At 43.8% G+C, this 26,107-nt stretch overlaps 2 protein-coding genes across 4 annotated transcripts in view; one reads left to right on the top strand and one right to left on the bottom strand.

Moving 5' to 3' along the window:
* The window catches only part of PTAR1 (protein prenyltransferase alpha subunit repeat containing 1), a 43,198-nt gene extending 40,140 nt beyond the window's left edge, over positions 1-3,058 (bottom strand). For all 3 annotated transcript variants that reach the window (XM_035099967.2, XM_035099968.2, XM_060280042.1), the window contains exon 1: positions 2,914-3,058. In XM_035099967.2, the coding sequence (XP_034955858.1) occupies positions 2,914-2,999 (86 nt within the window). In that variant the 5' untranslated portion in view covers positions 3,000-3,058. The remainder of the gene's footprint in view (positions 1-2,913) is intronic.
* A 194-nt stretch (positions 3,059-3,252) lies between these two features.
* CFAP95 (cilia and flagella associated protein 95) lies at positions 3,253-21,185 on the top strand. Its single transcript, XM_035100268.2, has 6 exons — positions 3,253-5,238; positions 5,653-5,761; positions 8,398-8,519; positions 9,594-9,662; positions 14,510-14,567; positions 17,852-21,185. The coding sequence occupies exons 1-6, from the start codon at positions 5,141-5,143 to the stop codon at positions 18,047-18,049; spliced, it is 654 nt and encodes a 217-aa protein (XP_034956159.1). The 5' UTR covers positions 3,253-5,140; the 3' UTR covers positions 18,050-21,185.
* Positions 21,186-26,107: the final 4,922 nt, after the last annotated feature.

Here is a 26,107-nt window from a genome sequence, read left to right as displayed (position 1 = left end):
GTCTATTCCAACTTTTTAGAAAAGAGATAAGCAGGCAAAAGATAAGTACAAAATTTAAAACCATTAAAATCATTGCCAAAAGGAAAGAATATACTAAAACAATTAAAAGATTAGAATGAGTATGAAAGGCAGCAGGAATTAAAGATCAGATTCAGGATTTTAAAAGAATCACCATCTGCTCCAAAAGCCAAACTTCTGACAGGGGTTGGTACCATCCCAGGAAAAAAGCCTTCCCCCTTAAAGGTAAAGGGACCCCTGACTGTTCGGTCCAGTCTGGGGTTGCGGCGCTCATCTCGCTCTATAGGCCGAGGGAGCCAGCGTACAGCTTCCGGGTCATGTGGCCAGCATGACAAAACTGCTTTTGGCGAACCAGAGCAGCGAACAGAAACACCATTTACCTTCCTGCCAGAGCGGTACCTATTTATCTACTTGCACTTGACGTGCTTTTGAACTGCTAGGTTGGCAGGAGCAGGGACCGAACAATGGGAGCTCACCCCGTCGCGGGGATTCAAACCACCAACCTTCTGATCAGCAAGCCCTTCCCCCTTAAGCCCACCTTAAAAATAGCTCAAAACTTCTTCATTTTTAAGATCTTGCAAAACTAAAAAAAAAATGGCAACCCTAGATAAAATATGTAGGTTGATTCAGTGGTGGATAAGGGCTGCCTTATCTAGGGTTACTTATATAGGTCCCTGGCCATTTACAAAGATTAAAACCACTGAAGGATACGCTATCAAAGTTATCTGTCCCAATCTTCCAGATCCCATCAGCAATCTGGACCATGGAAGTTCCTCAATGCCAGGTACAACATGGCACAAAAATGAACTCTACTAGCTGCCTATTTTGGGGCTACTTTAGGATATTGTTAAGTGACTCATTAGTAAGCTTTCTGTTCTCAGGATGGAGCCTTAGCAGCTGCTTTGCATGCAGACAGTGCCAGATCCAACCCTGGCATCTCCAGTAGAAAGATTTGCCACCTGGAAGCTTAGAGAACCTCCACCAAACAGTGTTGACAATCCAGAGCAAGACAAATAATGGTCTTGGTATAAGGCAGCTTCCACCTTGGCCCTTGGCCTACAACTCCCATGATCCCTAGCTAGCAGGACCAGTGGTCAGGGATACTGGGAATTGTAGTCTCAAAACATCTGGAGGGCCAAGGTTGAGGAAGCCTGTTCTAGAGTCTGGCCCAGTTACAAAGACCACCCCCACCCTCCACCCCAGTTACCTGCTGATACAGGATGCGCAAGAGGGTGTTCTCCTTTCCAATAAGTTCTACAAGAGGATTTAAGAATCTCATAATGGGTTCTTATTCTAAATTTTCACTTTATAGCAACCTGTATTATAAAGCCTGTAAGGATGACACTGTAAAAAGTAGCCAGCTCTTCAAAAGAATAGACCCAGGGGCAGAGAAAGGGGGTGCAGTGGGGGCGGTCCGCCCCAGGTACCACCACTGGGGGGGGTGACAAAATACCAGGCGGCACTCACTGCGGGGCCTGCAGCGTGCCCGAGCCATGCAGTGGTTTGGGTGCCCGCAGACTCCGCGGTGCCCCAAACGGTCCGCCTGCTGCCTCCCCCTCAGCTGTAGGGAGACTCCTTGGAGCGTCCTGCCCTGGCTGGCCCCACCCCTAGGCGCAGGGTACGCACGCTGCCCCAGGCGCCCAATCGGCTTACTCCACCACTGAATCAACCTGCACATATCTAAGAGCTGCATAATGCCGCCATCAAATTCTCGGTGCTGCTCCACACATTACTAAGAATGCATTTCTGATTGTCTACATCTGCCCATGAAGCTATCATTGTAACACACAGAAGACATTTATCTAAAAATGTGCCAATCAAAGCTCCCAATTGTGCATTTTTACTGCCTGCTTCCCGACATACGACTCCCCTCCATATGTCATGGTGGTCCCTATAGAGACACAAATGGAGAAAGGGGACACATTTCCTTTAATATGTGGTAGGCCCTATAGTAATTATCAAATAATTTAAAAAGTGGAGAAAGTGTTGCATGCTTTCATTATTTTTAACATCATTCTGAATTTGTTCAGCATGTTGACCTCAATATCTTTGAAACTGAGGATATAAATACATTTTCTTATACATTAATCAAATTCCAGAGTAAATTTAAAAGTTAGGAGCTTAACACCCATCTATCACAGATCTGCAATGGGATCATACACAAGTTATTCTAACTGGTGAAATACATCCATGCTTAATGATCCAGAGGGTCCCCCCACCTTTCTTCTCCCCCAGTTTGCCCATTTTGGCTAATAATTCATAGAACTGTGGAGTTGGAAGGGACCCTGAGGATTCTAGCCCAACCCTCTCCAATGCAGAAATCTCAACTAGATCACGCATGACAGATGGCCATCTGAAATCCCATGAAGAGAGGGATACTGCAAAAGTACATTAACACTGAACCATTAAAAATGGAAATGTGTTTTAGCGACCAACTGCAATATTCTTCTTCTTCTTCTTCGGGCATAAGTGCCTTGTTCTCTCATCGAAGCACACCCAGGCTGTTTCTAACAAAAGGCAACTGAGGCTTGGAAAGGAAAGCTTACCACACGCTTTTAAACCAGGTGCGTATAGAATTGAATACGACACCTCCCATACATAGACTTTGAAAGTTGCGCCCCCTAAGGTATCTTGGCTTCTTCGCCCCCCCCCCATCCAGAGGATGTTCTATCTATATTCTCCTACTGTGTTTTATGGGACTCTGTGCCTTTGCTTCCACTTGGCAAATGCCATTCCCGGGGGTGGATCCCTCCCTCCTCCCCACAAGCTACTCTCCTGCGGAGGGAAGGGAAGGGAAGGGGAAGGAGTCCGCTTCGCGGTGCTGCGGGGAGAGGGTCGGATCCTGCCGCCCTGGCGGGGAGGAGGGAAGGGAGGCGGCGGCGGGGCTTGACTCACATGTGCGGGTTGCGCTTGAAGGCGTTGCGCAGATCTTTCAGCACGCGCTGCACCAGCACCGCCACCTCCTCCGGGGACTCGGCCATGGCGGGCCGCCGCCGCCGCCTCCTTCGCCGCTCTCGCGCGGGCAGAGGCAGGCCGGGAAAGCCGAGCGCATCCGGGTCAGCGGCCCCGCAGGGCGGAGCGCCGAGCTCGGGGGAGCGGGCGGGAGGCCGAGGCCGAGGCCGAGACCGAGACGCCGCCTCCTCCTCGTGGAGCTTCCCTCTCTCTCCCTCTCCCTCTCCCTCTCGGGGCGGCGCTCCGGGAGCTGCTCGCCTTCCCCCCGCCCCCCGCAGTCATTCGTGTTCCTGAGGCGGCAGAGGGCCGGGACACCGCAGTCACTCCAGAGGAAGGTCGCCTAGCACGGCCACAGAAGCCGGCTGCCTGCCCGTCTCTCGGCCCCCGGGGTCCCTTTGGAGAAGGGAAGGCGCGGCAGAGACAATCGGGGCTTCCTCACCGGGGGACACCTTCCGGCTTCCCAGAGGGGCTAGTGCCCCACAGCAGGGCAGCCCTGGAGCCCAAGGCATCTTGGCAGGCAGGCAGCTTCCCCCGCCCGAAGACGGATCCCGGCCCACCTCCCTGCTCCTCCTCCGCAGCCACCCTCGCCCACCTTGGCAACCTCTCGCTTCCCAGGCCGAGGATTCCTCCCGGTCGGATGGCCCGTCAGGACCTTGGCTCCTGGGAACAGGGCTGCCCCTCCCGAAGACAGCCGGGTAGTTGCTGTCTAGCACAGCAGTCTCTGAAGCTTGTACTTTCATCCTTAGCGTCCAACCAAAATCCTAGCCTTTATTCATTTCTAGGGTTAAGGGATCCCCCTCTCAAATCTATGACAGTATTTAACAGCACGCCTGCTTTGTATGCAGTCTTGCCTGGAGATAACAGCCACTCAAATTAACTGAAGTCTCGGTAAATAGAGCTAGGAGTGCCACACAAAAAGCCAGTGCAGGCATCCCCAAACTTCGGCCCTCTAGATGTTTTGGACTACAATTCCCATCATCCCTGACCACTGGTCCTGTTAGCGAGGGATCATGGGAGTTGTAGGCCAAAACATCTGGAGGGCCGCAGTTTGGGGATGCCTGGGCCGGTGCAAGGTGCAATCTTGCCCATTCTGTTTCAGAGCAATACATTTCAATGTGCTTACTGGAGGTATGGATTACTGATAGGTGAGGGGGAAAGGTGGCATTAGCATTCCGAAGTCCTTCACAGTGCATCCTGGAATTGAGATGGGAATTGGGGTTCTTCATTTAATTTTTAAAAATTAATTTTGTATACTACAAATCCATTTATCTCAGGGCGCTTCACAAGATAAATTATGAACAATATAGAAACCGTTACATCTGGGGGAAGAATCTTTGGCATTGTCTATCTGGCTGACACAGCACATGACTTGGACTTGAGCCCACTGAAGGCATCTCATTGTACAACGGAAGATTGCACCTGGAGGAATTGTATGGCAAACAAATATAATATAGCTGCCCTCCTCCTTTCCTGACACATAGTGATCCCTTCAAACGATCGGACAGGTAAAAGCATCCTCTTACTCCCTTGACTTGCAGGGAATCCCATTATACACAAGTAGTTATTCTAAATTTAGTCTGAAATAGGCCCTACATCCAGCAACCTTTGTATAGCAATGAAGTGATCTACACAACAGTGCCTCTGTGCATGTGCAGAGTGAATTTCATTCTCCATTGAGTATTACCACAACCAGCCCGGGACGAGCACGGGCTTCTCACGCAACGAGTGTTTTTAACAAGTATTCCTACCACACCGAGGTGATTATATTTTTTAGTGCAGCAGCTCAACAGGGTTTTATTATTTGCTATGGCTTTTTGATAAAGAAGGCTGCCTCTTGTTGCCTCGCGAGAGCTGCAGCTGCTTCTTTCCTCGCAGGGCCTTTCCCCCTTCACCTGCACTGAGTCGGCCGCGGAAGAAACACGGAATTAAAGGAGTTCCGGTCTTGGGGCGGAGTGCTCGCGAAGTCTCTTTTCGCGGCCTCTGTGGTTGCCATGGCGATCAGGAGCGAAGAGGCCTCTCCTGCCGCTCCGTCGCTGAGGGCTGAGGCGCCGCCGCTGGGCCGAGTGAGGCGGTGCTGCTGCCTGTGCGCCGCTGCTTCCCTGGCGGCGTCCGTCCCGTTGCAGAGCGAGAGGAGCGAAGCGCTTCTGGTGTCGCCAGAAGAGCCGCCAAGATGGAGCTGGGCCCTCCGGACGTGATGGAGCGCCGTGGAGCCCTGACGCTGCGCTCGCCCTGCGCCGCCTATGGGAGGCCCACCTTGGTGCACCGCTGGTGAGGGAAAAGGCTCCCGGAGGCGCGCCAGGAGGGAGGGAGGGAGGGAGGGAGGGAGTTCGTGATTCCGGTGGCCCTGGCGATGGAGCTACAGCTGTTTCTGTAGCCAGGCTAGAAGTTCATGGACTTCGGTTTGAACGTGATGCTGTGCGCTATTGCTCAGGGTTCGGGGAAAGGCGTGGTTGAGTTACGGTTTTCCCCATTCAGGTTGTGCGTGCATGTTTTGGCACATCCTATGGTTAAAATCATCTTTCATTTTTTGTAGTGATTCAAGTAACACCCTAAAAACTCTGAAAGTACCCCCTCTGAAATGTGATTGATCTTGCACAGATGGCATGCGCATTTGGGTATGAGTCTGTTGTGTGTCCTTCTTTGGTAGCACCCATCTAGCTTATTGCTGTTTTAATTTTTAAGGTACTACAAGAGAGAAGCAGAACCTAAGGACTATGACATACATGAAATTCCTTTGGGCTCTAAAAATTTATGTCGCTCTACCTACTGGCGACTTGGAACCTTAGATGAGGTAAGAAAGGGTCCTTCCTATGCCTATAAGCATGTCTGGAGTATAACTTTAATTAGCTGTCAGAGTTTGGTGTTCAGAAACAGTGGGTTTTACCTGCTTTACCTGCTGTAGGTGTGACATCTGTCTACACAAACGATATGCAAACCCTCGGATATTCGCATGTGACGTTGTGTCCAAATTTCAATGCAATCAGTCAAGCGGTTGCGGAGAAAGGTCATAAAACACAAACATGGACCTTTTACATATATAGATATAGATATAGATAGATACATCCTGATGTCTTGTCAGGATTCAACCTCAATCTGTTAAGCGCCATCCATCCTCCAACCGCCTCCAGGCACTCACACAGGACATTCACTGCCCTCACTGGTTCTGATTTAAAAGAGAGGTAGAGCTGGGTGTCATCTGCAGACTGATGAACACCCAGCCCAAACCTCCTGATGATCTCTCCCAGCGGCTTCATATAAGCCATCAAACCTCGGAAACACACTTTTTCCAACAGGTTTCCACAATTTTGGCCACTAGTGTACGTTTGATGTGAGACACCAAAGTTATAGAGAGTATGAAGTTGAGGGAGAAAAGAGGTACAGGGGGGGTGGGATAGTGAACTTTCATTCTTTTACATCATGTACATGCAAGATTTTTGTGTCAGTGTCAGGTGGGTAGGTTCTTTATCCATTCATTGATTTTCATAGGCGGTGAGAGATGGAGACCATTCACACATGAGTCAACTGTGTGGGCTCATCCACACTTTCGCTTATGTCATGACTAGAAAGCATGCATCCAAGCAGTTTTCCAGTTGACTGGACCTTTCTAGGCATGGGTCCCAGTGATTTTCCCCTCGCCTTGCCTCCAGAATTGCTATTTGTTCCAGTTAAGTGCTAGACAGCACTTTTCCCCAGGGGAAAGCAGTGGGAGAAGGGGAAGTGTGGATAAGCCCTGAATGTTGATTCATCAAATAATAATTATTATAAATGTAGTACAAACCAGTTGGAGTTGGAAGGGGAAATAAGATGCAGGAGCAGCCTGCTGGGAACATGAAAGCTAGCATAATTCTTAAAGCAGAGTGTTGTGGAGTTTAGCACACCTTGATTTTCATGGAATTGGAATAATATACTCCTTGCTTAACTTTCTGAGGCCAGTTCAAATCACATCCAAAAACTGACATTATACTATTGTAGCAGTTGATACAAACATATACACTGATTTAAATATAAGTGAATTACAGTGGTACCTCTGGTTGTGGACGGAATCTGTTCCGGAGGTCTGGTTGTATCCTGAGGTTTCCGCAACCTGAGGACTGCTTCTGCCCATGCTCAGACCACTTCTGTGCATGTGTGTGTGTGGTGAAACACGGTAAAATGCTTCCAGGTTTGCCGCAGATGCATCCCAAAGTTTACATAACCAGAGGGTTACGTAAACGGAGGTACGACTGTATTAACGTATATATTGACCATATAGATAGTGGTAGAGCCATCATGCAAGAAGTATGAGGACGTATAGACATTTTATCAGTTCATACTCAATTCATTCAACTAAATGGGTGTGTGAGTAGTGCCAGCTTTAAAGTACTGATATATAAAATAGCTGTTCACAATATTCTGTCACGTTCTGATCCTCCATACCTCAAAAAAGCAGAAGGCAGTCAATATGATATGCAGTGCATCAAACGTACATTATTTCCGCTCTAATCAAAAGCTCCCTAAGGTGTGGAAATATTATTTATTTTCAACATGATAGGAATCAGTTTCTTAATTGCTGTGGTGGACTCATTCCTTACCTGCATCTTTTGGCAAAATTCAACTCTCAGCATAATGGATATAAGGCCAAGGAAGTGGAGGGGATTTCTGTAACTCCTTACCCTCCCGTGAAGTTATTGACACAGGCAAAGGAAGGATGGGGTTAGGCTTGTGTGGTGATCACACAGGGTCCCCAGATGTTTCACCGTCTATTGATCCCTGTGCCACCACTGAGTTCTCCCTCTCCCACCAACCAGTCTCTAACTGGTACAATACTGAGTCCAGTCAGGGTTAAAATTGGAACACAAAATGTTGTTTATTAGTTTGTAGTTTAACAAGCTTGTGTTGCAATAAAGTTTTAAATACAATTGTTTCCTATACCTTCCTAGCAATTAGCTGTTCCAAACTCCCCTTAATTCTCCTCACTAACTCAGCCTACCCACAGACTCTCTAACTCCCTCACTCTCCTCTCTCAACAACTACCCCATCAACTCAACTAACTCCTTACTACCCCTCAGGGCTGGTTTTTATAGTCCCTCTGACTCCACCCCCTTGGGTTCTGATTGGACCTCCCAGTTAACTATTTCCCCACCAGCACTAAACATAGGTAACCGTCACAGCTTGCTTCTAGAAACCTATCCATGTCTTATGCTTGTCAGGTTAGATAAGTCATGGTAAGTGTAATGGGGCTACGAAGGGAGAGGAGTGAGGCAGGGATAAAGCATTATGAGAAGGAGAAGTATAATGGTAGGATCAGGAACTTCTTCCAGAAAAATACTCTCCATCCATAAAAATAATTGGCATATAAAAGCACGTATAATTTTTCATTACATTTAATAAGTTGACAGCTGGTGTGTTTCTAAAACCCTTTCCTTTCTCTGTTACATTTCCATTTAGAAATGGGTAACCACATATGAAGATCATTTCTCTCAACCCTACAGAATTAAAGAATATAAAGAACTAGACATTCGGAAGTTTTTGTTGGATGAAGATAATTTTGAAGTCGCTGTTATTGGCAGGTATTTCTGGAAGCTTTTGAATCCATATTCAGTATTCAAATAATTCTTTGGCTATCACTTGTAGCCAAGTAAGATTGTCTTCCATAAACACGGTTTTAACAATGGGTCCGTAAGTGACTGTGGAGGCCAATTCTGGATCCACACATCCTTCCACAGTGGGGAGATTGGTTTCCGGGCGGGAGTTGATCACGGTGTGGATTTGCCAAGCGTGCCTTCCTCTTGGCACGTTTCTCCCTTGCGTCCTGAGTTTGAGTGTCTTCAAAGCCCATGACACCTTTGGTAAAGACTGTTCTCCAACTGGAGCACTCACAGGCCAGTTTCCCAGTTGTCAGTGTTTATACTACATTTTTTAAAGATTTGCCTTGAGACAGTCTTTAAACCTCTTTTGTTGACCACCAGCATTACACTTTCCATTTTTAATATTGCATTATGGGATATAACTCATTGTGAATTCCTGTTTTCTTTTTCTTCATATCTTACACTATTTGTACAGCAAACATTTCAGCGCCATTAATATTGGATGCCAATAATTTCTACATTTGCTCCAAAGTATCTGTGATAGAGGTGGTAGTTCATCAAAAGTGGAAAGTAGAATGAGAAACTGGCAACCTCCATTAAATTTGTTTAGTTCAGAATTAATTTTGTACCTTGCCTCTTTGTGCTGTTGAGATGGAAAGTTATGCTCTATACTAGAGACATTTGTCAGGATGAGAATAGTTTTTGTTCTTCAGCTACTGCTAAGCAGTAAAGTTTAAAGCTAAATAAATGTTTGAACCCGTCTGTCACATTTCATCCAGTAGAGAGCAGTAGTGACCACTTGCAAAAATGCCGTGTGATAACCCTACAACTGTGTCAAAAGCAACAGCATTTTATTGTAGCATGAAAACATTGTGGCACTAAGACAGAGTCCTCCATTTGTCTCTTAATAACTGAGTTTGATCTAATTACTACTGATCATTTATTTAATACCCACCCACTCATAGGAATTGAATTCATCATAAAACTCTTAATATCTGACTTGTGCTTAATGCTTTATTGTTTCACTTGAAGTCTGAAAACTCTCTCTTTTTGCAGGGAGACAGGGTTACCTGAAACAGGTCCTGGAGCCGTATTGCCCCGTCACTCTCCAGATCACTTTAAAATGTTAGTACTTGCAAAATTGTAATAACTAGATCATTTATGATCAGATTCTGTACTGAATCCATTTTAAGGGTTAAGAAGATCTATAGTGTTCACAGAGAAGTAATTAACAACCACTGTTTTTGCATTGGATACCATACGACATGTGTGCACTAGTTTCAGTTCCAACATAGTTAATTATTTTAGTGGTTGTATTTTGCATTATAATATTAATAATATTTTTTTTATTTTCAAGCAAGGAAAAATAAGAAAAATGTTTTCTCTCCGTGCTGCTTTGTTAAAGCTCTTGTGATAGCTTATTTTCCTCTTGAGTTTGCTTCCAATAGTTGCATAGGATACCTTGAAACTGCTTAAGAAGACTGAAGTAACCATTTCTTCATTAAATGCATTGGTATAATTTTGTATTTTGAAACACAATGATAAATTTTCTGTTGCTTTTGACCATGACCCAATGAAATATTTCCCTGGCAATTAAGGATTCAGTATCTGGGAATACATGTACAGTATAGGATCTCACTGTAAGTGTTGTTACTGGAATAGTCCCAAATAAATGGTTGTATGTTCTGCCATAGCCCTTTCACTTTCTGTTCATTTGTGTATGCAAAAGAAAATGGATCTGAGGAATAAACCTTGGGTGCACAGTATGGGTTAGCAAGGAGAGAGCTTGTTCACACCATATGCTAAGCCAAGCTTCAGTGCTTTGTGGCAGTAGAAAAGACGGGCGTGGAGCAAAAGCCATAGTTTGGCTGACCATGGTGTGCGAATCAGGCTTTTAGCTCATGGGTTTATGTAAACACTTTCAGATAGTTTTTGAGGAAAGTATAATTTTCTTCTAAAAGGTTTTCTGGCTAGTATCTGGTTTTGTCTGCTTTTGTTTTGAATAAAAAAGCTGCAGTATTTAACTTACTAGAATTTCAAGCAATTTATGGACCAAAACATAAACTTTAGAAATGATTAGCATTGTGACTGAGACTTGAGGAAAGTAGATGACTAGCATTAACGTTTGAGAAAGGCTTTGAAACTGAAAACAGCAAAGTAAATGACCCTAAACAGAAAGGCAGGGGAGCAGTAAATCAAATCCAGAAGGCCATTGCTACTTTAAAAAAATAAATTGATTTAAATTTGAGAGCAAAGGAGGGCAAGATTATATCCAAGACTAGGGAATAGATGCAGGAAACAACTTCTGGTGAAACAAAAGTATGTTAAGTTTTAATTTTATCAGCATCTGGTTCACCATATTTACAGTATTTCCTAAGAATATGGTGTTGATAAATGTTTATAATACAGATATTGACAGACTGCATACATAGTAAAACATTAAAATTATACATTTAGAAACTGCTGTGTTGAATATAGAACATATCTTGCTTTTCACCATCTTATGCAACTCTACTTCAAATATAAAAGTGCATTGCTATAACAGAAGTCTGGTAGCACAGACTGCATAGGCTCAGTTAATTATACTGCACTCAGTGCATGCCTAGAAGCTTCCTTCATTTCCCATGTAGGTAACTTTATTTCTTCTTGAGCTGGGGACCTAGTCATTCTGGTTTGTAACATCTGCTCAGAGTAAACTCATTGAAATTTACGTTCTTGAATTAGCCATATCTCTTAATTTGAGTGGGCCTATTCTGAGTTTGACTAACATTGACTACAGCCCTCTGTGTATGTCCAGAGGCTTCCTTCATTTGCATCTACCCTGGCTGTCACTCGTGCACATGGTATGCGGACTATTGGCATGATTATTCCAAAGCTGGCAGTTAAAGCAGAGGTGTTAAATTCATGACTAGGCATAAGCCAAGATGTCCCAAGTAGGGTGGGCACAGTCACTCACATGGGCTCTGTCCCGAGCCAGGCTGGGCTGTGAGTAGGCTCAGCGGCGTAGCATGGGTTGCCAGCACCCAGGGCAAGGCACCCCCTAACCTGTGACCATGACACTCTGACTCCCTTCCTCCATCCAGAATTGAACCCCTTACACCAAAAGTACATGTATTGTATTTTAAGAAAATATGGCTGTAATTAAAGTAATATGTATCTAAGGACTTTTAAAATGTCCTTCTACAAACCTCCATGTCACTTGCCGCCCTTCGTCTGCCTGTTCCAGGAACTGATATTTGGGAAGGGTGGGGGTTGGCACAGCATTGCTCCACTGAACTCCTGAAAAACCACTTTGGGCATAGATGTATTTGTAAATAATGTGGTAAATAGATAAGTAGGCTAACTGTGCTTCCAGACAGTTGCTATTTTCAGGTAGGATTCAAGCACATACTAGTAAATTTAGGTTGTGCCATTGCACAACAAGCCTACTTTCCCCAGAGATCAGACTTTTTGCAACAGGGTACATGCAGGAAAATGCACTGGAAAGTGTGGGATAACATTACCTTTGATATTTCACCTCCCTGAAGACAAATCGGAATGAAGGTTCCTTAAACAGCCAATGTCTTCTAATCTCCCTGCAAACAAATTAAGATGGATGCTCAATAAACAGGTTGTCTGAAGGCACTGTATGACTAAATATTAGTCTATGTAAATTACAGGTCTTATTCACAGGTAAGCGGGGCTAGGAGTGCAGCAAGTGAGGATTAATCACTGAGGGCACCACTCTCCCCACAGACACTTTGTGGGTCAAGTGGGAAAGACCCACCCCAATTGCCTCATTTGTGCTACTGCTGTCCCCTTGCATCTGTCAGTGTTGTCCCCACCTCTCTGCAGCTGTGCTGCCTCCGATGTAGTCGGGCTCCTCCATGGGCTCCACTCGCCTTCCTCACAGCCCTCAGGCGGTGCCGAGGCTGCAGAGGCATGAAAACAGAAGAGAAGGCTGCATGCTGCGCCTCTCTTCCGTTCTTCTTCTTTATACCCTGCTTTTCCTCAGCCTGCGCCTTTTCCTACTGGAAGGCTGTGGAGCAACTGAAGCCGAGCAGGTTGAAAGGAGGTTCCAGGAGGGTCAGCAATGTCTCTTCCTCCTTCTTGGGGCTTGGGAACTCTTTGCAACGAATAAGCACTGGGCACAGAGCTGCAACAGGCATGTCTTCAAAGGGCACACGTGGCTGTTGCATCCTCACACTGCCCTGTCAGCCCTGCACCGCTTTGCGAAGCTGGGATGTGGGATCGCAGTGTTGCTGAATATTTTAGTGGGTAAACTAGCTAGACCCCATAAACTTGATATTTATTCCCCTGCAACTCTCCTGAAAGCTAGATACAGTGGTACCTCGGTTTAAGTACGCTTCGATTTGAGTATTTTCAGTTTAAGTACTCCGCAGAACCGTCTGGAACGGATTAATCCACTTTCCATTACTTTCAATGGGAAAGTTCGCTTCAGGTTAAGTATGCTTCAGTTTAAGTACAGACTTTTACACTCATAATTCGGGTTAAGCACGCTTCAGTTTAAGTACTCCGCGAACCGTCTGGAACAGATTAATCCACTTTCCATTACTTTCAATGGGAAAGTTTGCTTCAGGTTAAGTTCGCTTCAGGTTAAGTACAGACTTCCGGAACCAATTGTGTACTTAAACCGAGGTACCACTGTATTATAATGCTTATTAGAGCTGGATCATTTGCCTTTCATGGCAACTCTGAACTTATTTTAAAAGGTTAGTCACTACGGTAGCTCAAAGTACAAACTTTACAAAGATCATCTTTTAAAAGAGGTTACAAGATGATCTTGTTGCGGGATGATCAGAACATGCTTTGTTTTATTTATTGGCTTGGTATGTAATAAATCATGAATTCATGATTGCTGCTGCTTTCATCATAGGGCTGAACTAAGTGAGAAGACTGAAGCCACATTTATTGTCCTTGTATCTGCTTCGTTCATATATCAAGTATAGGGTTGGGTAGGGTCTGGTTTCTACATCAAAAGATGCATATGAGCAAGGAAAGCTAAATTTACCCGTGCCTCCTTGTGCTTGGGCACTTTTCTTTACCTGGGAAGTGAATGAGATAAGATTAAGTGAGGGGCAGAAGGTGGAGCTCTTACATATTCTCTTGTAACTTGTTAAAATTGTAAACAGAGTCTTTGGGTCAGGCCTGGAAATTCCAGTGTCCACCTCCATCAATTCTTTGTACTGTCCAAATGGCAACTTGGCACAATCCATTCCCACCCTCCTAAGAGCCATATTCTGAAATTGATTGGCAGCGGTTGTGGGTCTGTTCAGTTTCTTCTAAATCACTTCAAGAACTATCCAGCTGTATACATGTATGAAAAAAGTACAAACAATTGGACTGTTCATATGAATGTAGTGCTCTACCTGTGCCATCCTCTCATCCATATAGGGATGCCAAGGGCCGTGAGGACTGTCCCTGCACAAAGCAGTGCTTTGGAACTGTGCTGCTGTGGGCTGTGCTGGTGAACTGGGCCATCAGCTTCCAGATTCTCCAGTTAAAAACAGCCTGAGAATAGATCAACTTCTGACATTTTATTGGTTTTCTTGTGCATGTAGGACGGAAAATTCCAACCAAGTGCAACATGTTATATAACAAATCACAGGAATACTTCTATTTTCCTTAGCATGTCACTTTTTGGCAGTTTACTGGAAGTGTTACTCTTCCTGTGCCTCAGGCATAGCTGCTAAATTTTCCTAGTACTGAAAAACAATAGTGGGGGTTCTGGAAATTAGCAGACCTCACTTGGTCCAAATCCAAATGGAGAATAAATTCTGTAAAGTATAACTTGACTCTAACAACTATGGAAACACACACTGAAAATACCTTTCCCCACTACTTTGGTCTTGCTTACTAAAAGATCAACGTTAACTATATATTTTAAATTGTTTTTATAAGAGTTCTTAGAGACAGACAATTTAAAAACATTACACAAAAGCTAGTTATAATATATACTCTCTATGTTACAGGTTTCTAGATACAACATACCAAACAGATTATGTTCCACCATATGACTATGAACCATATGTAAGTATAAGAGCAGAATGATTGTTTTCTACCATGCTTTACATCAAGGCCTTCATATGTAGAACAGTAGCCATTCAGAGGTTCTTTCAAACAGGTTCTACTACCTAGTGCTGAGTAATTGTTGGCCTTAACATAATGTCCAAACTCAGGCCAGTGGCAGAGGTGGGGGGACAGGGGAGGCACCTTAAGGGTGGGCTGACTCCGCTGTACACACCCTGTGCTGTCCCCAGATCTGCTCTAGAGGGTCAGGGACAAAGTTGGGTGGAGGAAGAAGATTCTGTCATACAAGGAAAAATCCTTGCGCTGATGGAGTATTAACCTTAGCACTACCTTGAACACAACCCATAATCTTTAACTGGATTGCAAACCTGTTGTATTGTTTGTTGGCCTCTAGTAGCAGTGAGAAATGTCAACTTTACCACTTAAATTGCATTGATTAATTGTATGTGCATGGAATACAGAGTTGAGCCGGTAAATGAGAAAGGAAAGTGTGTTGATGAATAATGGCTTCGTGTGGATCCCTTCCTTTACGTGCCAGGGATTTTAGCAGAATGGGAATCATGGCCAGATATTTTTGTAACCATGGCAACTCATGAAGTGTTTGTCAGTACACATTTCAACTGTGATCATGATGAACACTCTCTCTGTCTCCCTCCCCCCCCCCATTCTGTCTCTCTCATGTACACTTGTCACGGTGTCCTGTCAGACACCACCATAAGTGGTTGAGTCATGCTGGCCACATGACCTGGAAAGCTGTCTGTGGACAAACACCGGCTTCCTTGGCCTGAAAAGCGAGATGAGTGCCGCAACCCCATAGTCGCCTTTTACTGGACTTAACCGTCCAGGAGTCCTTTTGTTGTTGTTTAGTCGTGTCTGACTCTTCATGACCCCATGGACCAGAGCATGCCAGGCACTCCTGTCTTCAGGGGTCCTTTACCTTTTACCTTTTTTACTATATGCACATCCTTTGGACATTTTGATCTCATTAAGCATACCAGTGCAAGGTTCTGCTTCAAGTTAATGTGTAAAATGCATTTGCCATCTTTAGCATCCTTGGCGCCTTAAGCTCCTTCTAAGCATGCTCTGTGTCTATGCCTAGGCACCCTCTATGTCTCCTCAATCTCTGCTACTATTACATAGTTTCTTGACTATTTAAATTAAAATATTCCTTACCTATGCTTCATACAAAGATTCCAGGAGAGTGTACTTAAGCACAAATAAAAACTAATTAACATATAATTTTAAAAATGCAGCAAAATATAACAAGACAAAAGCAAATAGTAGGAATGGCCTCACTAGTCACAAAAACCAGGTGTGTCTCCTTGGCAAACACATTCCAAGGTTGACACATCAGTACAAAAAGACATCTGCTTTATATAACATAATCCACTAAAGAGGGTACCTGGAGCAATACTGGAGCAAATCTTAAGACGTAGGCGTCCTGGTATGGCAGGAGGCCATTATTCAGGTATTTGGACTCCAAGCCATTTAGGACTTCAAAGTAAGGAAATTAGGGTTAGAAGCAATTAGGCAGTAGATATTTCAAAATAAGTGAAATATAAACAACTTCAGCTACACCTGCCAATACTCTTGCAGCCAAATGTTGCATGAATGGAAGCTTCTGGGGATGCTTCCAGATTACTGCAATGCGCTCTACGCGGGGCTACCTTAAAAGACATCTGAAGGCAGCCCTCTTTAGCGAAGTCTTAAATATTTAATGCTGTATTGTTTTAATACTCGATTGGAAGCCGCCCAGAGTGGCTGGGGAGACTCAGCCAGATGGGCGTGGTACAAATTAATAATAATAATAATAATATTGTGTCTTTGAGGGCATCCCCCTGTATAATACATTAGTGATCAAACAGAGAGATTCCCAGAACATAGATCACCAAAGAAAGGCTCCTTATTCAGGAACAGTTGCAGTTGCAAACCAGCCAAAGTTGGTAAAATACACCATGGGCCACTGAGGATTCAATGGTGGGATCAGGGAATATCTTCAAACTGTGTCTCTGCCCTTTCAGGAAGAATGAAATCTCACCCACATCAGGACAAACATCAATTTTCTGAACCTGAAAACTACCCACTCTCAGTGCCTCCATCTTGCTGAGGTGCATGCTGCCAGTTACTGAGTCCAGACACCAATTCAGTGCTTGCACGCCTCACCTGACCACCTGACTCAGATAAGAAAGAGCTGAGTCTCATTGGCTTACTGATGGCCCCTCACTACAGATGTTGGGTGACTTCACCTGTGTAGCTTTGCAGGAACTTTGCTCTTAAGGCAGGCATAGGCAACCTTGGCTCTCCAGATGTTTTGGAACTACAACTCTCATGATCCCTAGCTAACAGGGCCAGTGGTCAGGGATCATGGGAGTTGTAGTTCCAAAACATCTGGAGAGCCAAGTTTGCCTATGCCTGTCTTAAGGGCTGGATACTATTAATTTCAGAAAGCCCTCCTCTGATTTCATGATCCAACAAACATCAGCATCACTTGCAGGGAATAAGGGGGATAAATGTCTCCCTCTAGACAAACAGCTAATCTCCATCTGCTCTCCTTTTTCTAGATCCCTGTAGTACACATAAAGGAAAGATAGCTTTCAAGTACAAATTATCTACCGTAATTGAATAATAATCAAGAGGATTTACTTTAAATAAAATATGTTTAGGATGAGAAGGATAAAGTGAAATATTTTTCTCTCTGAAATTTACCATGGGATAAATTTCTTGGTTTTTTTAAATTTGTTTTCTGTTGTCACTGGGAATAAAGCTTTAAAAACTGTTTGCTTTGTTGCCCTACACAGCCTTCATCAACCTCGTTGCTCCAGATGTTTTTGGCCTACAACTCCCATGATCCTAGCAGGACCAGTGGACAGGGATTATGGGAATTGTAGTCTCAAAACACACTTGATTTTCAATCTATTTTATCTGCTGTGAAAATGGTAACTATTCTAAACCAATACTATGTAACCGGAGGAACTAATGGCACAAGGGCTGTAGCTTAAGGGTGGAACATCTGCTTCCCCTGTAGAAGATCCAGGTTCAATTCCTGGCATCTCCAGGTAGGTCTGGTCATGTTGCCAGTTGAAACTCTGAAGAGCCCCCAGCAGTTGACCTAGGCAATACTGAGTCAATGGTCTGATTCAGTATAAAGCAGCTTCTTAGGTTTCTTAGGTTGTGACATAGTTTTGCTTGATGTGCAAACACAACCATTGCCTCTCTTATAATCAAAAATGGTTTCCCGGTTTGCCTTCTGATTAATAACATGCCCTTGAATGTCTTTTCTTTAGATTGAGCTTCAGCCAGATGGCTACTCTGTAGTCCACAGGAAATGTCATTCTCAATTTACTGACACGGCCGATTACAGAAGACATGGGATCAACACATGGCAAGATGAGAGTGGAGTGTATGGTAATGCAGATCTAAGGCAAAAAGTATTTCCTGTAACTAGCCCTATACGGACAAATGTAAATGAAGATAATTCTTAAACACTAGCAACTCTATAAAAGTTAAGTATATCTTTGTATCTGATTATTGTGGAATCAAACTGCAAAATAAATAACATTGCAACTTTTAGAATAGTTGGTTATAGAATAAATCCATATACGGCACTTGTATAACGGATATACCAAATTGGGATCCTGTTGTTAACCTGTTCAAAAAAACCAGAAACCCAGATTACTGAAATTCTCTGTGATGGATTAAGCCAACAGAAGTCATGCTAGAGGAATTCTGTAAATTATTGTGCTTTGCTTAGGAAGGAACTGCATGTTGTTACATTAGTTTGGGCTACTGTCAAAAACAGCAAGTACATTTTAAATTCTCTTAAAGCTTTCTGCTTATCCTTCCCACACCCCGCAACATGGCCTGCCATTGATAGAGCGGTCACTTAGTATGGATATATAGTGCTGTGATGATAAGATTTGGTTAGTCATCCTTCTATACACATTGGGGGTGGGGAGTTAATATGCATTTGCCATATTTAGTGAACACTGCCTAAAACAGTTGGCCTGCTTGCAGGATAATCTATATCCTATTGAAAAGAGAGATTTGCCAATTGTGTTATTGAGCTAAATCTGATCATATACTTTGCATTGTATAATTCTGATTGTATGGCTTAGCCCCCCATATCCCTGGGATTCTTTCCTCCTAAAATGCTTCTCAAAATGCTTTCCTCTTTGCCTCTCTGTGTGTCAAAGTGTAATGTAAGCAAAAGGAACAGTGAGACAGCTTCCTATCAAGGCCGAATAATAAGCTGGCCTTCTCTGGAACACAGATTGAGGGGCAGAGAAAGGCTTATCAGCGGATGAGCTTGACGCTGGAAGTTGCTAGCTTGACGCATAAACTAGTCTTACTGAAGGCTTTGTTGAGTCAGCATGTGTTTACAAGAAGGACCGGACACAGGAAGATCCATATATGTACTTGTAACCTATGACCCCCTTGCGTGCGCACATTTACAGAGTGGAGGGGGGAAGGAGCCCAAGGAGTGTATAAGAATCTTTGCAAATTTGTCTTTCTTTACTCTTGTCGTGAAATATGGATAACCAAGAGTCTCTCTAATTAGAGATTAAAGTCTTTCTCTGGATTCAACCCTCAGTGTCGTTATTGACTGTCCCTGTCCCTGCCTGGGCGCAACTTAAGGACCCTTATGAGCTAATAAGGCTACACTATCACTCTGTTGGAAGCTGCCCAGAGTGGCTGAGGCAACCTAGTCAGATGGGCAAAGTACAAATAATAAAAATTATTGTTGTTGTTTACTTGAATGCTCTGAATTTTGACCACCCTCCCTGTACAACCAACATTTTCAGTAAGTCCCTTCCGAATGCAAGCTTAAGGGCATAATCCTGTGATCCCTGCAATAGGCCATGGCCGCCTCATGGATGTGGAAGCTGCCAAGGGAGGGGCCACCACAGGGTGGACTGAGGGAGGTTTGGGGTCTACAGGATCCGAAGCCATCCCTTTTTCTTGGCAAGGAAAGGAAAACACACCAACCCTATATCAGGTGTATTTGTTTTTCCTTCTGCTGTCGCCCACACCATCTGCTTTGACTGGCCCTGGACCAGCCAAGCTTTGGATTTGACAGTTCTTCCAGCACAAATTTTGTCTCTCCCTAAGATTGCTCTGTAAAACAACGACTAGCATCTGGTACTGAAGAACCCTTTATTGGATAAAATTGTTTACTATAGTGTTATTTCTTTTTATTTTACATAGAGTTATCCCTGAATTGGCTAAACCATGTAGCACATTCACATAACAATCAAGAAATCTTTGTTTAATCAAAGGAAGCCATATGCTATTGATTCCAATAACAAGTCTTCCTCCACCACAAATAGCTACTCGGAGGGATATTTTACCGAGACAGCAGCATAGGGAGGAAGGGAGGAATCCTCTCTTCCTGCACACTACTCAGGTTTCCCCATAGTTTGTCCCCAAGGAGAGGGAACGTTTGGAACCCATATCACTGGACCATGTACTTTTCATGTTTAGAAATCTGAAACCTTCTGGTTCTTTCTTCTTTTGCAGCAGAATATCCTCATAGGAACAATCTTCCTCTACCCCTTAATTAAAGAGGAATATCTGGAATACAGTTTAATAAGATGAGAGGGCAGTTGATTTCGTGCTCCTGAATACAACAGAAAGAGAACTACTGTATTTTTCGGTCTATAAGACGCCACCATGTATAAGACTCCGATTTAAGAAAATGGGAGGAGATACTATCCTTGTATAAGACGAGCCCATATTTTTAACATTATTTTAGAGTAAAAAAAGTAGTATTATACACGGAAAAGTATGGTACTTTTTGCTCATTCAATTGAGTCTCCTTTGCTCCTTAGTAAATACAGAGAAGTTACAGAACATGGTAGATTTGAAGAGCAGCCTGCTTAGGGCTTGCCAAATGCATGTGGATGCCATACCTGTGCAGCAATTGGTTTAGTCGGATAAAAACTCTAGAGCCAGTACAAATGTTATTCCCGGGGCTTATTGGCACAAGCCCAGGACCAGTCCCCTCCTGTGAGCACTGTAATGTCAAAAGATCAGCTAGAAACATAGGAAGCGGCCTTTCACCAGGTCAGACTCTCCTGTCCATCTAGCACTATTGTGTATTCTGGCCTTTCGTATCACCCGCTACCTGGTCCTTTTCTCCGTAGATGCTTGGGATTAAATATGAGGCCCTCTGCATACAAGCCTTGATCTGTCACTAGCTCTAGAGCCTCCCTGCTTCTGTGGGCAGTGTGTGCTCTTCAAGCAGATTTTTTTTATAACCTAAATGTCAGAGAGGGTTGTGGCTACTCTTGAACAAAGGCGCTCCTTTGCGTTTTATTGTGCATACTATTTACAGTGCAAGAATATCAGCAAACATGACTGCTCAGTCCATGTCAGAACCCCACAATGGCTTCTTCCTGGTTTTTGCCCAGCATAAAAGCCTGGGCACCCCAAAGCGCCGCCACCTAGCCCTACGGATGGGCGCATGCCTCAATTCGGGCGTCGGAGGAAACGGCCTCCCTGTGTCCGATAGCTGTCCCAAGTCCTCCTCCCCTTGCTCTCAGAGCAGCATGCTCTAACATGCAAGAGCCCCATCTCCGCTCTGCTCACTTCCTCATTCCTTTCTTCTGACTTGCTACTGGTGCTGCCGCTGGGAGAAGAGCTGGTGAAGATGATGGGAGGGGGCTCTCTGTAAAGCGACCCCCTGACACTAAATATTTGCAATCTTCTGTGAGCAGCAGTCCTAACATTACATTACTCACATGGGCAGACCAGCTGTATGAGTTACCTTTGCAGAAGTAAGCCCTTGAAAATGTACTGGTTATTTTTGCTATGCCACTTACTATTAATCAACTGGCTTGGAAATCAAAATGCAAGTTGTATCAACAGAAGGCACTTCAAGCAAGCATTGAGTTTTAATTTATTTTTGATAATCTGTTGGAATTCTTTCTAAAGTTAGTACAAATTCTGTTAAAGAATTTATACTTTTAAAACTTTTTTCATAAGCAGAGCCTGTGTCTGTATTCAGTGACGGCCCCCATTTGAGTAAATGGAGAGAACAAAATTAGAGAATATAAAAGCTAATTTATAAAGCAATAACATACTTTATAATTCTAAATTTGAATAAATTGATTCAAATTGCAAGAAAGGAGATTCTGACTAAACATTGAAAAGAACCGTTTGACAGTGGGATGGACTCCCTCAAAAGGTGATAGAGGCTCCTTCCTTGGAGGCTTTTAAGCAGAGGTGGGATGGCCAGACCCAGAACAAATTTAGTCTCTAAGGTGCTACTGGACAATTTTTTAACTTCCCCCCCCCAAAAAAATTTATTCATTTTCCAATATTCACAAAAATAAAACAAAAATAAAACATGAAAAAGAAAAACATAACAGTTCTTACATTTTTTACTTAACATTGTTGACTTCCTCAATTCCCCCCATACTGGGTCCATTTTAAAATCTCAATTAAACAATTTTCATTTTGTATCTTAAATCATTCTAACACATTTTACCATTATCTCTCAACTATTCTATTCTGAAAAATGTCCACTATCCCCCACCAATAATTAATCAATTAATCCAAATTAAAAAAAAATATTTATTTATTTATTTATTTCAACTGTGTCAGATCTGACTGATCAGACTGATCAGGAATAGTAGTGACAGAGACATCCCAATAAGTATGATGACTTGGTTCTGAATTAGAATCATAGAATCATAGAGTTGGAAGAGACCACAAGGGCCATCCAGTCCAACCCCCTGCCAAGCAGGAAACACCATCAAAGCATTCCTGACAGATGGCTGTCAAGCCTCTGCTTGAAGACCTCCAAAGAAGGAAACTCTACCACACTCCTTGGCAGCAAATTCCACTGTCGAACAGCTCTTACTCTTACTGTCAGGAAGTACTTCCTAATGTTTAGGTGGAATCTTCTTTCTTGTAGCTTGAATCCATTGCTCCGTGTCCGCTTCTCTGGAGTAGCAGAAAACAACCTTTCACCCTCTTCTATATGACATCCTTTTATATATTTGAATATGGCTATCATATAACCCCTTAACCTTCTCTTCTCCAGGCTAAGCATACCCAGCTCCCTAAGCCGTTCCTCATCAGGCATTGTTTCCAGGCCTTTGACCATTTTGGTTGCCCTCCTCTGGACACGTTCCAGCTTGTCAGTATCCTTCTTGAACTGTGTTGCCCAGAACTGGACACAGTACTCCAGGTGAGGTCTGACCAGAGCGGAATACAGTGGTACTATTACTTCCCTTGATCTAGATGCTATACTCCTATTGATGCAGCCCAGAATTGCATTGGCCTTTTTAGCTGCTGCATCACACTGTTGACTCATGTCAAGTTTGTGTTCTACCAAGACTCCTAGGTCCTTTTCACATGTACTGCTCTCAAGCCAGGTGTCACCCACCCTGTATTTGTGTTGCTGTCCTCCAGACCTTTTGCAGAGGAGACACATGAAGAAGGGCCTTGGATGATTGCAGGGTCCGGTAGGTTCACATGGGGAGAGGCATCCTTGAGGTACTGCAGTCCTGAGCCATTTAAGGCTTTATAGGTCAAAACTCCAGAAAATCCCACTCAGCAGTTTCATGTTGATGTTAAACAGCATAGGGGATAAAATTGAACGCAGAGGAAGACCACATTGAAGGCTCCACCGTAGTTATATTTTCTGAATCCGAGGAGGGTTTCTCAAGGAATGGTTTTACCACTGCTTCCTTCAAGCAGTCAGGAACCACCCCCTCTCGTTGTTGTTGTTTAGTCGTTTAGTCGTGTCCGACTCTTCGTGACCCCATGGACCAGAGCATACCAGGCACTCCTGTCTTCCACTGCCTCCCGCAGTTTGGTCAAACTCTTGTTGGTAGCTTCGAGAACACTGTCCAACCATCTCGTCCTCTGTTGTCTCCTTCTGCTTGTGCCCTCAATCTTTCCCAGCATCAGGGTCTTTTCCAGGGAGTCTTCTCTTCTCATGAGGTGGCTAAAGTATTGGAGCCTCAGCTTCAGAATCTGTCCTTCCAGTGAGCACTCAGGGCTGATTTCCTTCAGAATGGATAGGTTTGATCTTCTTGCAGTCCATGGGACTCTCAAGAGTCTCCTCCACACCATAATTCAAAAGCATCAATTATTCGGTGATCAGCCTTCTTTATGATCCAGCTCTCACTTCATACATCACTACTGGGGAAACCATAGCTTTAACTATATGGACCTTTGTTGGCAAGGTGATGTCTCTGCTTTTGAAGATGTTGTCTAGGTTTGTCATTGCTTTTCTCCCAAGAAGCAGGTGTCTTTTAATTTCATGTCTGCTGTCACCATCTGCAGTGATCATGGAGCCCAATAAAGTAAAATCTCTCACTGCCTCCATTTCTTCCCCTTCTATTTGCCAGGAGGTGATGGGACCAGTGGCCATGATTTTGGTTTTTTTGATGTTGAGCTTCAGACCATATTTTGCGCTCTCCTCTTTCACCCTCAGTAAAAGGTTCTTTAATTCCTCCTCACTTTCTGCCATCAAGGTTGTGTCATCAGCTGATGACTCCCTCTCATAAGGAGGCATTAATCACCTCCCTGGCCCAGCCTGCTGTCCCCTCCCTGCTAGCTTTTAACAACCAAGTGGTCCTGGCTGATCCAAGCCCCTTGTCTGCAAATACGCGGGGGGGGGGGGCGCTGCCAAACTGTGTCTTTGACCCAGGTGAAATAAAGTCTAGTTTCACCCCTGTATACGTGGCTGACAGAATAATCCTGCTCATTTTCAGAAAAGCACACTGGCAAATCACCAAAAGAAACAGCCAATATTCCCCCCCCCCCGGCCAGAGTGAAGGCATCTTGCAGTGAAGTTTTATCCCCTCCTTATCTACAGCTGTGGTTCTCATCCTGACCTTATGATTTTTTTTTGCTAAGCTGCAGAAGGGAGAAAGAAATTGGATTTTTGTTTTCCTTGGAGCTTTGCAGAGCTTCAAGATGCATTACATATCTCCTGGTATAACACTCTGTGTAATTAGTTCCATTTTGTTTTTGCTGAAAATTGCAATAAGGCAGAAGCCAGCTGGGAACTTCTCTCCTGTTTTGTTTCATGTTGTGAGGGTCAGACTTGAGCTGGATGTTTTTAATAATGATGGTGGGTTAGCTTTCCCTCGTTTGATTTTTTAAAAATTCTATCACCTTCCCTGAGGTCTTCAAAGTGTAAACGTTCTGTAAAATATGAATCTTAACAATCTCCTGCCTGAATGTTCATTTTTTTGTTATTTGTTTTTAATACTTTCATGCCAATGGCATGTATGCTTTTGCTGGGAGCTGCACTGCAGTAAGCTTGGACCACACAGACAGACAAACACACTTCAGTCATTAAGGGGGCACAATGATTCTTTTTGGCATCATGGTATCACAGCACAGCACTCATATGTACAGTCATTTAAAAAACCCACCAACAACTTAATTTTAAGAATGTTTTTAAACATGACAGGTTTCAGAGAGGGGAAGCTGGAGCATGGGCTAAACTAGGATTGCCATACATCCAGGTTTTCCCAGACATGCCTTCTTTTGGGGAGCCAGCATGCCGATCTGGGCAGATTTTTGCATTTTACATTATGTGCCTGGGCTTGGGGTATGTATGTATCTATGTATTTTTATTACTGCTGCTTAATATATTGGTGGTATTTTTATGTGTACACTATAAGTTGTGCTTGAAATTTGTTTTTGTTTTTGTACCTAAAAGGAGAGGTAGTAGAATGGGAACAGTTTCTGTGACGACAGAACATCTCAAGTTGTGTCTGCAGCTTTATAACACTTGAATGTTCTTCCCAACCACAGATTAAGCATGTTAAAGTGATGCCCCAATGCTGGCGGTGGGTTTTTGTGATGATGAAAAACATGCACTGCAGGCTAAATCTTCAAAACTGCACATAGAATAAGGTTGTATTTTAGCATCTAAGGTAAAAAAAGGTAAAGGACCTGCATGGTTCTATTAACTCAGGAGTCCCCAAACTAAGGCCCGGGGGCCGGATGCGGCCCAGTCACCTTCTACATCCGGCCCGCAGACGGTCCGGGAATCAGCATGTTTTTACATGAGTAGAATGTGTCCTTTTATTTAAAATGCATCTCTGGGTTATTTGTGGGGCATAGGAATTCGTTCATCCCCCCCCCCAATATAGTCCGGCCCCCCACAAGGTATGAGGGACAGTGGACCGGCCCCCTGCTGAAAAAGTTTGCTGACCCCTGTATTAACTGATGATACTGCACTACATTTATGGAGGAAATGTTTAAAGCTGGAAACAGAAAATAAGCTTAATTTTAATTATCAGCTTTGGCATTGGTGGGATTTGTAATCTGAACTACCTGAAACCTGACAGGGTTAATCTTCAAAACAACTACTGATAAATGTATTTCCAATACAGCAATTTGAATGAATGTGCTATTTATATCTCCCCCCCCCCCAGAAAATCAAAACTCAGATTCACTGGGAGGTTTATTTTTACAACTTCTACTGACTCCTAGGGATGCGGGTGGTACTGTGGGTTATACCACAGAGCCTAGGGCTTGCCGCTCAGATGGTCGGCGGTTCGAATCCC

This window comes from Zootoca vivipara, chromosome 11 (genome assembly GCF_963506605.1).
Source record: "Zootoca vivipara chromosome 11, rZooViv1.1, whole genome shotgun sequence".
NCBI lineage: Eukaryota > Metazoa > Chordata > Lepidosauria > Squamata > Lacertidae > Zootoca > Zootoca vivipara.
This window is presented reverse-complemented; position numbering and strand designations above follow the sequence as displayed.

Excerpts from the sequence above, each read along its gene's own strand:
- CFAP95 (XM_035100268.2), top strand. The coding sequence starts at position 5,141 with ATGGAGCTGGGCCCTCCGGACGTGATGGAGCGCCGTGGAGCCCTGACG. Across the intron at positions 9,663-14,509 it reads TCTCCAGATCACTTTAAAAT|GTTTCTAGATACAACATACC; the intron begins GTTAGTACTTGC and ends TCTATGTTACAG. Across the intron at positions 14,568-17,851 it reads CATATGACTATGAACCATAT|ATTGAGCTTCAGCCAGATGG; the intron begins GTAAGTATAAGA and ends TCTTTTCTTTAG.